This window comes from Sander lucioperca, chromosome 2 (genome assembly GCF_008315115.2).
Source record: "Sander lucioperca isolate FBNREF2018 chromosome 2, SLUC_FBN_1.2, whole genome shotgun sequence".
NCBI lineage: Eukaryota > Metazoa > Chordata > Actinopteri > Perciformes > Percidae > Sander > Sander lucioperca.
The window spans coordinates 35093247-35109035 of NC_050174.1; the positions used below are offsets into that span (position 1 = coordinate 35093247).

Below are 15789 nucleotides of genomic sequence, written 5' to 3' on the forward strand. Positions count from 1 at the left end.
CGGCGACCTGAACTGAATTATTACTGTACAGCAGTTTAATAGTGACTGACCCAAGTCAACGGGGCAGCATAATCCCAATGGACACAGTCAGAGGCTTGGGTAGTCTACCCTCACCCCTAAGGTAGCATAGAGAAACACAGTGTTAATAATGTTTTAATTGAGTTGAGATACACCTGATGGATTGTCTGTAACTTTAGCTTCCGTTGTTGGTGCTAGCCATGCTGTTGTAAAAACATGCTGTTGGGCTAATAAACGGTTAATATTCCGTCGTACTGAACTGGCTCCACTTCTGTTAGAGGTATATAGAGAGGCACCGGAGAAGGGAACACAACTTTTAGGCAGGCTTTGATAACTTTGGTTCCTAAGAAAGGTAAAGACCAAAGAGAATGACTGCCCGGTAGCGGGAGTAGCTCGTCAGATATTATCAGGCCTCTCATTATTTTTGCGTGATCTGAAGCTGATAGACAATCCCCAACAGCTGCCATTTCCCTTGATGCTGGAAAGGCATTTGATATGGTTGAATGGGGTTGTACACTCACCTAAAGTATTATTAGGAACAATTCAATTCAATTTTATTTATAGTATCAAATCATAACAAGAGCTATCTCAAGACACTTTACAGATAGAGTAGGTCTAGACCACACTCTATAATATACAAAGACTCAACAATTCCAGTAATTCCCCCAAGAGCAAGCATTTAGTGGCAAAGAAAAACTCCCTTTTAGGAAGAAACCTCTGTGGTAAGAAAAACGTCCTTTAAAGGAACACGCCAACTTATTGGGACTTTAGCGTATTCACCATAACCCCCAGAGTTAGACAAGTTGATACATACTCTTCTCATCTCCGTGCGTGTTGTAACTTGCCCCCAGCGCTAGCTAAGCCTAGCACAGATCCTGGAGGTAACCGGTTCCAATTAGCCTACTGCTCCGAATAAAATAATAAAATAAATAATATAAAATAAATAAAAATAAAATAACACCAACATTTTCCTATTTACATGTTGTGATTTGTATAGTCACAGGTTGTACAAATAACAAGGTCATATGAGACACAGCCGTCTTCTAACCGTATACAAATTGGGAACTATATTCTCAGAAAGGCGAAGGCTACTTCTGCTATTTGGGCGGAGTGATTTGCAAGCAGCACCAAAAGCCCTGTGGTGAGGAGCAGAGAGTTCGCCTAGAGTTCGCTCAGAGTTGGAGAAATAGAGTCAACAATTACTAGATAGTAAAAGCATAGTGACCTTGTTATTTGTACACCTATGTGACTATACAAATCACAACACGTAAACAGGAACATGTTAGCGTTATTTTGTCACTTATACGGAGCAGTAGGCTAATTGGAACCGGTTACCTCCAGGGTCTGTGCTAGGTTTAGCTAGCGCTGGGGGCGTCAGACACACTGGGGGTTACGGTGAATAAGCTAAAGTCCCAATAAGTCGGCGTGTTCCTTTAAGGGAGAAACCTCGGACAGACCCAGGCTCTTGGTAGGCGGTGTCTGACCGTGCTGGTTGGGGGTGTGATGAACAGTGGCAATAATAGTCACAATAAAGACAATGGAACATTGACTAGAAATAGTAGTTGTAGTAGTTCATGGCATAGTAGGGCATGTCAAAAAGTCACGTTACCTGAAAACAGCGTGTATTTTTTTTTTAGCATCTCACATCATACTTTCAGTCACTATGACCACTACTACGGTCAGAAACATTGTGCCAAAATATGAACAATAACGTCGCTGTCAACGGGCTTATCAGCTAATGTTAGCTACCGACCATCACCTTGAAACCATCCATCAAATAGACTGTACCGTAGGGTGCCTTCACCTGAAACCGGTGATTTAACGTCACTGCTCATTTTACACACAGTTTACACACAAAACAAAACGCTGAGTAAACATTACTAGCTACGTTTTTCATGTTGGTTTTGAGCGGTATGCACCCCCACTAACCTGGAAAACACAGATTCGATATCTCGATGCATCACAATGCGTCAAATACAGTTTTCTATTAAAGCCATATAGGATATTTAATTCATAGCTTTTCAAGCTTCAAAAACAAAACATTCTGCAGTGCTCCACTACTAAATCAATTGGATACATAAAACTACAGCACTGAGCACATGGCATTTCCTGAATGTGCACAACATAACAGAATATGTAAACAGAAAGGTTGTTAGGCATACTTTAAATTGTAAACAGAAATAATCGATTATGGCCCGGCCGATTATCGATGCAGCATCGTCCATGTCCACGATTCAATGCATCGATTATTTGATTAATTTCAACACCTCTAGTACTCGCCCTGTTGTTTATTTGGTTGCCATGACTTTGCGAGTGATGACGTCCTGTCACTGTTCCAGTTGCTCACCCTAAAGGGGAGAGAGAGCGGATGACAGGTCGCTTGAGTTCAGTAGAGCAGATGGCTCTGCAGAGTCGTGCAATTCCGACTTTTCATAAATAGCTAAAGGAGCGGCGGCAACAATTTTGTTATGGTGGTGCGCCACTGGTAAATGTATTTGGCGGAAAGCCTGTGTAAAGTCTGGTGAGAATAGTCATGTTCAGATCTTGACAAAGTAATCACGATGGATGATGATATTGTCCATCGGCATAACCCCACTCCAGGGATCCTCTTGACCTGTCTGTGTCTATTTCCTCAATACACATACACCGAATACAAGTCCCTCCTGCTAGGGAATTCTATTGGCTGACTAATAGCCATATTTATCTGTCAAACTGCATATGACTGATTCATAGACCCGTCAGTCAGCGCCATCTTGGCTCCTGGGCGAATGGAGCAAAGTATTATTATTAATTTCATACAGAACGATGACTAAATAGCCATTCAGATGGATTTATCGCTTTGAAATTACTCATCAGAGCAAATGTCTCCAAAAAGTTATGGTCTTCTTGGTCGGATTACTACGCTTTTGGAAGGGCTACAAAGACACCAAACAAATTGCTGGGAAGGTGGAGCTCCACAGCTAAAAACAAGACGTGGGTTGAAAGGTTGCGGAGCAAAACGGAGATTTGTGTGTTGATTTTTTTGATTCATAGTTATTTATTTATGTGAACGGTGGATTTCTCTGCTTCTAAAAAAAAAAAAAAAAAGGCCTTCGTAGATGCCTGCTACAAGCATTGTTCGTTGCAGTATTTGATGAAACACCAGGTGGCATACAAACAAAATAATCTGTGAATAAGCAAGAAGTAGTAGAGACAACAGAACAATCATACAGATGTTTGTACAGGCCAACCTGGACGACCAGTCTTCCTAGCTGACCATGTTGAAACGGAAAGCACAGGGTGCGGCGAGTTACAAAAATTTGTTGGACGACCATGTGCCGCGAAAACTTGTGTTGATGTAATTTTATGGCTCACGCACCTCGCACCAGGAACACCACGGCGACCATTAACCTGCTTTTAGATGAGCACGGGTATATGGACCATGTTCATACATTAACAAGTACTAGCTATTCATTTCATCCTGATATAGTCATATACATCATTCTATGAGAGTTAGTGATGATATCACGCAACTGCGGCCTGGGCGACTGTGCGCCCGAGATTTTGTAGTAATGCGGACACCATTGCAATGATTAGCTACAGAAGAGAAGTAGCCGTTTTTTGAGCTTCTTTGACTACTGCTCTGACCGCAATCAGTATGACTGCGATGGTTTGCGGTGACCCCTCAGACCGTGCTGACTGCAAGAAGCATAAAAGCTTGTTCTCAAGATTTTGTAACAAGGCGATGCGGTCTCACAGACCGCATTGCAATGATTGGCTACAGAAGAGAAGAAGTCAGTTTTTGGAGCCACTATGGCCGATGCTGACCGCTTTGAGCGCAATCCGTATAAACGACCAGATGGTTCTGCACTGCCCCGACCGCAAGAAGCATGATAAACATTTAACATCAGGGACAATATGTCCAGGGACACGCAAGCAGCTGCCTCGCTGTTTCGACCAAAAGCGCATTTCTCTGCAACGGTCATCAATCAATCGATTCTGCTCCTCTGCCGTTTTCTAATCACCCATAGAGCAAATCTGTGTGTGTGTGTGTGTGTGTGTGTGTGTGTGTGTGTGTGTGTGTGTGTGTGCGTTTGCGTGTGCGTGCGCGTGTGCGTACATGTGTGTGTGTACCTACCCCAGCTTTAAGTTTGTTATTTTAATTTTAAGTGCTCTCTGGTGGGCAAATTATGTGATTGAGACACTATATTTAAAAGACCTCAAACATATTTTTGACATCTCTACTGCAATTTCTTAACAAAAATATATCAGGCAGGCTGTTTTATGTTCACGTGAATTCTTCCTAGTGGAATTGCACTGCCACTGCTGGTTACACTTTCTGCTGACGGGAAAGGACTTGCATGCTCTGCAATTTGCTCTTACCTGGGCCTCCCAAAAAGTCTTGGTCAGGTTGACGAACATCTGACCCACCTCCCTGTCGAAGACCCTCACCCTGTTCCAGTCCAGTGTCAGTGGGCTGTCCTTTCCTTTAAACACCTGACCAAAACACAGCATATCTGTCAGTATATAGCGCAGATGGAGATCATTGACACTGTGTCAGGGGGAGCGAAACAGGGGATCTACCTTTGCCTGGAGGACCCAGTAAGTCTCTGGTTTAAAGGACTGGATCTTGTCATGGCGCTCCACACAGAAGCCTAATGTTGGGGTCTGGCATGGTCCAAATGAGATCAAGGAGGAGTCTAGATTACCGTACTTACCCTGGAAATACTTGGTCTGGAACCTGAAAAATATATAAACAAAAGACAGGCTAATTATTATTACCTTAGATCAGTTGTAATAAGTTATACATACATATACAATAAGTGCAGCTCTACAGACTTTACAGTCCGTGAGTTTCGAGTAACATTTCATTCAGATATCTTGAGTTGAGAGTCCAAGTGACCCCTTTTAAAATGGCCATGTTTTTCCCTTGCCAAAATGTATCTTTGGAGTGTTATTTAAAGCTTTAGTGTATTTTTTTATATTAATGTTCCTTCCTAGTCTTCCGTTACATACAAGCCATTGCCAAATTAATTGATACAAAGCTAATCAGCTCAACAAAACTCTCTCTGTATTTCTCAGTATGGCTATGTTTAGAAATTGGTGTCGTCCGGCAACTTTCGCGCGCAGAAACTCGAGATACTCAAAGATAATTAACTCTTTTGAAGAGTCTGTGTGGAGGAGGGGTGGGGGTGGTGCGCGATCACGGAAGGCTTGTGTCATGTGGATATGACAGAATTGTTCAATCAGGCTGCAGCTTATCTAGAGATTTGGCGTGTCCGCTTTTTTCGTGTAGCAGTCACAGATTGAGGTAGTATTTAGCGATGTGGCCAGAGCAGGGAAGGCAGGGAGCCTGGCTCAGCATGATGGAAAAGCCTCTACAGTGTGCAGAACAGCAGGGGAAATGTGCGGCTGAGGAAATGCTACATTGCGCAGAAAGGCCGAAGAAATGTGCGGCTGGGGAAGCCACTAGAGTGCGCTGAACCGGTGAAAGGGCAGGTGAAAGGGCAGGTAAAATGTGCGCAACTGCTGGCAACAAAACAACTTGCTGGAAAACACAAGAGCCTGGGCGTTTATCTAACGTGTTTGTGAATAATTTCATTATTTGCATGTATGGTAGACAGCAATCAGTTTTGTTCACTTTTTGGCACGACACCTGTAGCCAGCTGCAAAGACAGACTTGACTGAGAGTAGTGAAGCTCCATGCGTGTGATGTGACAGACACACACAGACACACACACACTAGGGCTGGACGATTTTGGATAAAATCATAATCACGATTAATCGAACAAGTTACCTCGATTACGATTATTGAACGATTATTTAAAAAAAAAAATTCTTTTCTTATACTGTAAATATGTTCACGGTTATTTTTTTTACATTACATTACATTTTTTCTAATGAAAGAGTGCATAATCCTATCTTTGTGATTCTAAAATAAGGAAACAACACACAGATAGCAATTAATGCTTATTTATTAAATATTTCAAACAACTGAACTGAACTCTACAACAGTAGATTTTACAATGAAATAAAAATGTCTTATAAAAAAGTAATTTAAGTTTTAATGTAAAAAAAAAAAAAAGTTTCCTAAAAATGTAGGAAATAAATAATAAATGTCCATCATAAGATTAACGGGAACCTGAGGTTAACTGTCTTTTCGGAGTTAAACTCCACAAGCGTTTCCTGCAGCTCGCCGGCCGTCACACACACACACACACACACACACACACACGTCCACAGCGCAGCAGGCAGAGGCGGGGTCTGTTCTGAGTATAATAAAGCCTGGTCTGTGTTGAGCAAAACATTACGTGAATTACTACGAGAATGGACGTACATTTAATATAGGAAAAGTGCACAAGTATTAGCATAATTTGTTGTTGTTGTATGTGGCGCTAAGGTCTAGTGATGATGCTATAAAGACCGTTGCTGTGCTTGCGTCACTCCCTTACCCCTCCTACCAGTCCCTATGGCCACTTGGCCAGTGGGAATGCAAACGGGAAAAAAGATTTTGGGGGAGAGTAGTTCTTAGAACTGCTTAGAAGTGTACTTTTCCTCTAAAAAGTACAAGTACTATCCGATCGGAAAGCACCTATGGTCGCAGACTGGATGGGGCAGAGTCACGTGACTACACACGCGGCGGCCGTAATATGTTTTAAGGGGAAAGTACATTAACACAGTGGGCGGCCGCGGAAATATTAATAGGATTAAAAGACCGAAATAACCGACTTGGTAAAATTACGTCGGTTATAGGCTCTGAATTTCGGCTGCAGGAAATCTAACACAAGGTGCCAAGAGCCAATGTGTTGCTGTAGAAAGCAGCTTACCGGGTGAAGGCACAGCCTATGCGCAAATCCAGCTCCTGACGTGCATCCACTGACAGGGCTTCGTTGCGGTTAGGCTCTCCCAGACCATTCATGGCATTCCAGATATCAGTGTCAGTGATGGAGCTGAATTTGGCACGGTAAACACTCCGCTCCCTGCCACTCCCCTTGCTCATCACTGGCTCAATGGCATCCAGTACCTGGGAGGCAAGAAAAATAATGACCGAGTGGTAGAAAATGAAAATAACTACAGTATATTTTCCATGACCCTTTACTCATCTGGTCCCACATATGCTCATTTTCAGGTTCATACTTGTATTTTGGATTTCTACAAGACCATGTTTACATGTTTTAATGTTCATAAAACACATAATTCTTCTGAAAAAAAATCAGCCTTGACTACCGGTGGTTAAGTCAACATGGATAAGGAATTATTAGTCATATTTCTACGTCTTTCTATTTTTCTTATGATGGTGTAGCTTTTTTTCTGTTTTGTTGTTTTGTTTTTGTCTTTTGTCTGTAATTTGACTCTGTGACATTGTAAATGAGGGTCACCCCTCAATGATTATTTAGTATAAATAAAGGTTGAAGAATTATTGCCATTATTATTGCTACTGTTCATATTCTATTATACCCACTGCTATACTTATTTTGCTGCCCCCTTAGGAAAGTTGGCAGTTTTGACGGTGCAGCTCTGTTCATGCAAACTCACCGTAGTTGTTTGTACTAAAAAAGCCGCTGAAGTTTTTATATCATATATATCTAATTTTTCTCTGCTGTACCCTAAAGAATGCATGTCAGTTGAATATTTTTTTTCTGCTGAAACTTACCTGGAATGGTTGCTGAAACACTGTGAAAAACTAGTGAGTAACTTTTTGATATTAATGAACGTCCGTTACATTCAAGCCATTGCCAAATGAGTTGCTACAAAGCTAATTAAGACTATCAGCTCCACACAACTCTCTCTGTATTTCTCAGTATGGCTATGTTCAGAAGATTGTGTCGTCCGGTGACTTTCCCGCGCAGAGACTCAAGTGAAGATAATTACCTCTTCTGAAGAGTCCATCAAGTTTTTTTAATCCGCCGTGTCCTTCTTGGCTACTAGCAACTGCGTGGGGGAGGGGTGGGGGCGGTGCGTGATCAAGGAAGGATTGTATTATGTGGATGTGGCGACAGTGAGGCAGCTAAAAGCTACATAAGGGAAAATAAATGAGCAGTCAAGTGAGATCAGCAAATACGAAGTACATAAATTACCTGCTCAGCACGAGTTCGGAGAGAAGGTTGCTGTCCCTCCGAATTATGTGCATGCTCAAAGCCCATCCAGGAACACCCACCACAAGATAGTATTTCTGCACAGTCAAAGTACATCCAAAAACCCCTATAGCCACCGAGAGCAGCCACAATACAAGACCATTTAGCAATGGTTAACAACCCCCTTAGCCAAATCCCAGTGTTAATGAGTCCAGTTCATCAGCTACAACAGACACCGGTGGTCAGGGAAGCCGTCCGACTGAAGAAGGAGTCTTTCTGGGATATGTTATCCCGGAGGACACCAGAGGCAGTTGCAGGGTACCGAAGGGCCCAAAGAGCTGCAGCCTCTGCCGTGAAAGAGGCAAAGCAGCGGGTGTGGGAGAGGTTCGGAGAAGACATGGAGAAGGACTTTCGGTCGGCACCAAGGTGCTTCTGGAAAACCGTTCGCCACCTCAGGAGGGGGAAGCGGGGAACCATCCAAACTGTGTACAGTAAGGATGGGACGCTGTTGACCTCAACTGAGGAGGTAATAGGGCGGTGGAAGGAGCACTTTGAGGAACTCCTAAATCCAACTAATACGCCCTCTATGTCAGAGGCAGAGCTGGAGGATGATGGGGGATTGTCGTCAATTTCCCTGGTGGAAGTCGCTGAGGTAGTCAAACAACTCCACAGTGGCAAAGCCCCAGGGATTAATGAGATCCGTTGACACGCCTCTTCAACATTGCGTGGAAGTTTGGGACAGTACCTAAGGAGTGGCAGACAGGGGTGGTGGTTCCCCTGTTCAAAAAGGGGGACCAGAGGGTGTGTGCCAATTACAGGGGTATCACACTTCTCAGCCTCCCTGGTAAAGTCTACTCCAAGGTGCTGGAAAGGAGGTTTCGGCCGATAGTCGAACCTCGGGTTGAAGAGGAACAATGCGGATTCCGTCCTGGTCGTGGAACAACGGACCAGCTCTTTACTCTTGAAAGGATCCTGGAGGGAGCCTGGGAGTATGCCCAACCGGGCTCCCTGGTACATGTGTTTTGTGGATCTGGAAAAGGCGTATGACCGGGCCCCCCAGGAGATACTGTGGGAGGTGCTGCGGGAGTATGGGGTGAGGGGGTCCCTTCTCAGGGCCATCCAATCTCTGTATGACCAAAGCGAGAGCTGTGTCCGGGTTCTCGGCAGTACGTCAGACTCGTTTCAGGTAAGGGTTGGCCTCCACCAGGGCTGCGCTTTATCACCAATCCTGTTTGTAATATTTATGGACAGGATATCGAGGCGTAGTCGGGGTGGGGAGGGGTTGCAGTTCGGTGGGCTGGGGATCTCATCGCTGCTCTTTGCAGATGATGTGATCCTGATGGCATCATCTGCCAGTGACCTTCAGCACTCACTGGATCGGTTCGCAGCCGAGTGTGAAGCGGCTGGGATGAGGAACAGCACCTCTAAATCTGAGGCCATGGTTCTCAGCAGGAAACCGATGGAGTGCCTACTCCAGGTAGGGAATGAGTCCTCACCCCAAGTGAAGGAGTTCAAGTACCTTGGGGTCTTGTTCGCGAGTGAGGGGACAATGGAACGGGAGATTGGTCGGAGAATCGGCGCAGCGGGTGCGGTATTACATTCAATTTATCGCACTGTTGTGACAAAAAGAGAGCTGAGCCAGAAGGCAAAGCTCTCGATCTACCGGTCAATTTTCGTTCCTCCCCTCACCTATGGTCATGAAGGCTGGGTCATGACCGAAAGAACGAGATCCAGGGTACAAGCGGCCGAAATGGGTTTCCTCAGGAGGCTGGTGTCTCCCTTAGAGATAGGGTGAAAAGCTCAGTCATCCGTGAGGAGCTCGGAGTAGAGCTGCTACTCCTTTGCGTCGAAAGGAGCCAGTTGAGGTGGTTTGGGCATCTGGTAAGGATGCCCCCTGGGCGCCTCCCTAGGGAGGTGTTCCAGGCACGTCCAGCTGGGAGGAGGCCTCGGGGAAGACCCAGGACTAGGTGGAGGGATTATATCTCCAACCTGGCCTGGGAACGCCTCGGGATCCCCCAGTCGGAGCTGGTTAATGTGGCTCGGGAAAGGGAAGTTTGGGGTCCCCTGCTGGAGCTGCTGCTGCTCCCGCGACCCGACCCCGGATAAGCGGACGAAGATGGATGGATGGATGTGTTTGACGACATGATGTGTTTTATTTGGCATGTTTTTATCTGCACGTTTTAAGTTGTTTTATTTGGCATATTTTTATCTGCATGTTTTAAGTGTTTTTTGCAGTGTTTTTAACAGCGTGGTTTTTTCGATTGCCCCTCAACTGAACACTCACCAGGCAGCCAGTAACCCAAATTAACCAGACGAGCAACAGGTGGGGAGGCAGGAACTATTTAAAAGCAGGTGTGGAGCTGGGAGGAAAAGAAGAAAAAAAGGAAACACGAGGAGCAGCAGAAGAAGCCACAGTAGCACGGTGGCAAGAAGGAACAACAAGAAGCAGCAGCAGCACGGAGGCAACCGGGAGAAACAGACAAGAAAAAAAAGAGGCAAAAGAAGTGACGGAAGCTGCAGAGCAACAAAGACAAACACTGACCACTAGCGGCAAAAGTGGGAGAGCGTAAGTTCCTTTTAAGGTCGGTGTTTGCGTGTGTAGCTGCATGCTGTAGGTGTTGTAGTTGTTGGAAAAAGGACAGTTGACTGGCCCTGAGTTTCTCCATCTGCAGGCTTGGCCGAAGGGAGCCAAGGGGAACCCCCCCAAAGGGAGGCTATTGACAGGACAGCTGAAGAAATGAAAGGGGAGAGAGAGGGGGGAATGACATACAGCAAAGGGCTGCAGGTCGGAGTCGAACCTGGGCCCGCTGCGTCGAGTAAACCTCTATATATGGGCGACCGCTCTACCAGCTGAGCTATCCGGGCGCCCACCCCATTTTAATCTTGAGTTGATTTTAAAGAGGTCCTATGCCTCCACGAAAAAATCCTAGGTGGCGTTGTCGGCTCCACACTTTAACGAGTATTTCATTTCAATCCTACCCAACTTTCCCGTGTTACATATTCATTTCATTCTGGATATCTTCCAGTCGTGAGCAGGCTTGTGGTGAGTGCTTAAAATGGCCTACAATCTTCCTTGCATTGGCGAGTGAGTCTGTGATGCTGCGTTGTGAGAGCAGACTCTCGTGTACAGCCAGCTGAAGTGAGTGCTCAGTGCAACCAAACTTGGTACCCCTATATCATCCATCGCCTTTTTCATATTCCTTGCATAATGTTTCAATATGCTTTCATTAAAGTGACCACATTTTAAATTAAAGTAGTAAATGTAGATTACATATCTTACAATTAAACATTTTGGAAACAAAACCACTGATGTACAATTCACATGTAGCCCCAGACCACTGCCTTTAAATTGTACAAAAAATATTAAGTAGGTGAAAAATGTTTCACTTCAGTATTGTTGCTCCTACTTTGTCTGACATTTCCTCTTCATTTACAATACAATGAAAGAAATTTGTAGGTCCACATCTAAAGTGTATCCAAAGAAAATATCTGATCAACTGTTACTCAACTCGACTTGGTACTAAATGATAATAAAGTCCATTGTTCGATTGTTGTGAAATATCTGCCATCACATTTATGGGATCCTTGTATGGATGTAACGATGAATCGTTAATCGGTAAAAAATTTACTTGCGATGCAATTTTTAATTGGCCCAGGGCGTGATGTAGGGCTTGATCCAAATATTTGAGTATTCGTTCGATGGGTAGGTATTCGACTTTCAATTTTGGGATTTGAATATTCATTTTTTTTGTTTTGTTTTTTAAACGTGCATGCAGGCTGAAATTCATTGTTGTATTTATGGGGATTAAGCTGCTTGCTAAATGTTGGCTAGCCGCTTGCTAATTTATGCAGCACTATGTTGTCCAACCGGCACCGTCAGACACCCGCCTACCAAGAGCCTGGGTATGTCCGAGGTTTCTTCCTAAAATGAATTTTCCTCACCACTCAAGGTTTCTGCCTAAAGTAGTTTTTCCTCGCCACTGTCGCACAATATGCTTGCTCTTGGGGGAATTAGTGGAATTGTTGGGTCTTTTTAAATTATAGTGTGGTCTAGACCTACTCTATCTGTAACGTGTTTTGAGATAACTATTGTTATGATTTGATACTATAAATAAAATTGAATTGAATGGTTATACTGTAGCAGCCTGTTGTCATTTTTAGGCGATTTGATAAAAGGTAAAGATAGAACGGCAGGGCACATAATGCCAATCCAGTGATGCACTAGCTGGATGAGTCTGATTCAACTTATGGAGAAATTTGCAACCTGACGTCGACCTGTGGTTAACCGTCTATCGGACTCTTTAGTCGCGGCGTGCGTTCTGATTTAGGATTGTAGGATTTACGGACATATCAAAAGCATTGCACATATCCCAACAACAGAACGTGAGCAACCTGTCTGAAAGTTGTGAGTCTTCTGGTCGCTGTGCCAAGAGAAATCTCAATTATTCCGAATCTTGCAGAGACGGAGAGTGTAGGTATATGTAAGGAGATAATATAGGCACAGGTTAATTATTGCTAAGTAAAATGCTAGTTAACATTAGTAATTAAACTTAAACAGCTAATGTAAGTCGAAACTGCCTGCGAGCTTCTCCTGACTATACAGTAATTTCTCTACTGTGCGACAGAAAGTCGTGTGGTTATGACACAATTGTTAGCCTATTTTTACAAAAACGGCTGCTACGGGGCCATAACGTGAGATACAAGGTAATGGAGGCTTTTATACATTGTTGCATTTCTTTAGAAATAAACAATGGACAAATAGAGTCTTTAAACGCTTCAGATGTAAAGTTATTCGTTGTCAAAGTGACAGCAAAATGAATGGGAGTCAATGGAATGCTAACGGAAGGTGATGGCTTGTTAGCCTAGAATCTCCCCATTGGAGGTACGCTTTCCGGATGCTCGCTTACCCCCTTGGGTACACCTTTGTGCTTCCTGAACAATAGCTGTCAATCAAGGTAAACTAAGGAGGTCCGGGGGTGGGATCGCCTTGAAAGTGACCAATCATAAGAGGCCCAGTGCCTCCTTGGTTTCCTTGGAGCAGAAATCAACTTTGAGAGCAGAGTTTACCTGCAAGAGCGTGTATGCCTCCAGCTCTCGCAAATCAGACACTCGCGGGCGCGTGGTGGCTGCTCTGTGCGCATGCTTAGTTTTTATACACGCAGGTGCCATTCTTTCCCTCTCTCCATATTTTGTTTCACGCTAGCAGCTGCCTGTACAACTCTTTGTTTATTTGGTGCGCGAAGAGTAATATCTGTGTGTTTTATCGCACTCGGGAGATATGACATAATCCTGACGCCATACATTTTTAGAAACCTTGATTGGTGACTGACAGTACATGAACAAGGAGAGCGGAGCACATATGCGGAGCCTGAAACGCTGACCAATCAGAGCAGACTTTTTTTTTTTCGGGAGTGGGATTAAAGAAACAGGTGCTACAACAGTGTCTCAGATAGAGCAGGGTTTCGTTTGCTGGAGACCCTTCACAGCAGTTAGATGTTGCTCACTTTTTGCATGGGACTCCAGCGCGCTTACACCCAACACCAATTGATAAGTGATATAATCAAACCAAATGTATTTTCATATTTCATATTTTGTAATGTGTTATTGAAAGAATCTAGGTAAAAGTTCAGAATGATGTTATGCAGTCTTATGCGTGAGAAGCTGGATCTGATCCAGATGTTGGCATAGGAGAATAACAGATACAGAAGAGGCCCTGATTGAACAGCTGTCAAGAGTGTTAGGTTTTCTGTCATTCTAGAGTAAACAACAACTTTAGGCACAGTTAACCTGTGACCTGAGAAGAGGCCTACAGGAGCTGTGTGTCTCATAGCATATGGGAATATATCGTTGTTATGATGAGATCATGTAAGGGTTTCCAGATGGGGTTTCCTGGGGGGCGGCCCCAGAAAGTATAAAATCTATAGCAATCCTATGATCTGAGAGACACTCTGGGTACATGCATCTTGTGTGTACACATGGTTATCTCCTTCAATGTTGTGTGGGTGCAATATTGAATAAAGCTGTATTTAATCTGAAATCTGACTCGTCATGATGAAGTCTCCACCATCTGTCTTCAGAGAACGAGAGAGTACCATCTCTCAATTGGCGTCACGGAACACATACAGATCAAGCGGGAGGCGAGTAAATATTCATTCTTTTTTGAATGAAGAGTTGCTCCCTTTTGTTGCTTATCTGTTAAAGATCTGTGTGTGGGGATGGAAAAGATGGAGACAAGATTTGGTTGGGAGATTATTAATTGGGGGATACTAAAATGAATGATTAAATTCCAGAATGAGTCAATGGTGTTTTTATGATTAACAGCTAATGTCATCATCAAATCCAGACCTGTGACAAGTGTTGGCCAACACGATTAGGTAGATTGTGAGTGAGGTTATATGAAAGATTTTTTTTAGTTAAGACAGCTGGGAGACCAACGGAGAGACGTTGAAGAACAGAGACGTATATTAAGATGTCTTTGTTGAGTTTAAAGGTCCAACATAGATACATGTTGAAGAACAGAGATGTATATTGAGATGTCTTTGTTGAGTTTAAGGTTCAAACATAGGTAAATGTGATAACAGAGACGTATATTAAGAGGACTCTGTTGTATGTTGTATGTTGTCTGTTGCGTGTTGTATGTTTGAAGCTGCCAACATAGATAAATGTTGAAGAACAGAGACGTATATTAAGAGGACTCTGTGTGTGATTGTGGCCCAGACTTGTCGGTATGCCGTTCGGGTATAAACTGATTTTTGTGCAAGTTTGGTGCAGGACTTCTCTGTGTATATGGAATAGCGCAGAGTCGAGCAATGAATGTGTTGAGTTTATTATTTTCGAGAGCCCTGTAGACAGGTGGACAGAAGACAGGGGAAGTTTGGATGCATGTTTAGTTTAGGGACACAGGATAGAGGGAGGAGTTTAGGAGGTGAATTTGATGATGGGATTTATAGCTGGAAAGATTCAAAACTGACCATTACCGACTCAAATTTCAGATTAAGTACTGCGTACGTGTTTGTGTGTATTTTTGTCTTGTCTTGCTTTATTTGTTATAAATTTGCAATTTGACAATGGCTCAAACTCTTAGTACAACTTCATGTCAGGCCCTAACATTACAGAGGAAAACAAGAGCATGATTTACCTCAGAAACAAAGGAAAATTGTTAAAGGATGGCTAAAGACAAACCATCATTTAAAAGCAGAAGTTACGAAACCAATAGGAGATATGACACAGAGAGAATGGATTTTAAATAAATTACGGATATTTTATGTCGAACCTTATCTGACTGAGTTAAATAAATGGTCTGATTCAGTTTACCCTCTTGATGGAAGTTTTCAGAGGAAAGATTTGGATTTAATAAGGGAATATTTGGTTGATAAGGTGAAGGTGGTAGATTCGACATGGGACATTTCTTACATGACTGAAGTCTTTAATGCATGGGACTTGTTAGTGTCACAGTATCCTGATAATGTACGTAAGGTGAAAGCGAAGAAAGAGAAACGCTTATTTAAACATTTTATGTTGGCTCAAGCCATAGAGAATCTAAGGGGGAGAGAAGGAGCTGCAGTTTGCTGTCCTTTGACCCCTACCCCAGCTGCAGCAGTAAGAGAAAAAAAAAAAAAAAAAGTGAATGATTAACCATGTGATGTGTGATTTGTGTCTGGAGCCCAAACAAGCAGGAGACTGATCATCCTGGAAGAGAATTTCCAGCCCCTACCTC

General features: G+C 43.5%; 1 protein-coding gene across 1 annotated transcript in view; it reads right to left on the reverse strand.

The window, feature by feature from the left end:
* top3b (DNA topoisomerase III beta) overlaps positions 1-15789 on the reverse strand; it is a 95794-nt gene that overhangs the window by 39583 nt on the left and 40422 nt on the right. Inside the window, exons 5-7 of the mRNA XM_031300899.2 lie at positions 6825-7021; positions 4582-4738; positions 4381-4494 (exon numbers count right to left, since the gene is read on the reverse strand). Of these exons, the coding sequence (XP_031156759.1) occupies positions 4381-4494; positions 4582-4738; positions 6825-7021 (468 nt within the window). The remainder of the gene's footprint in view (positions 1-4380; positions 4495-4581; positions 4739-6824; positions 7022-15789) is intronic.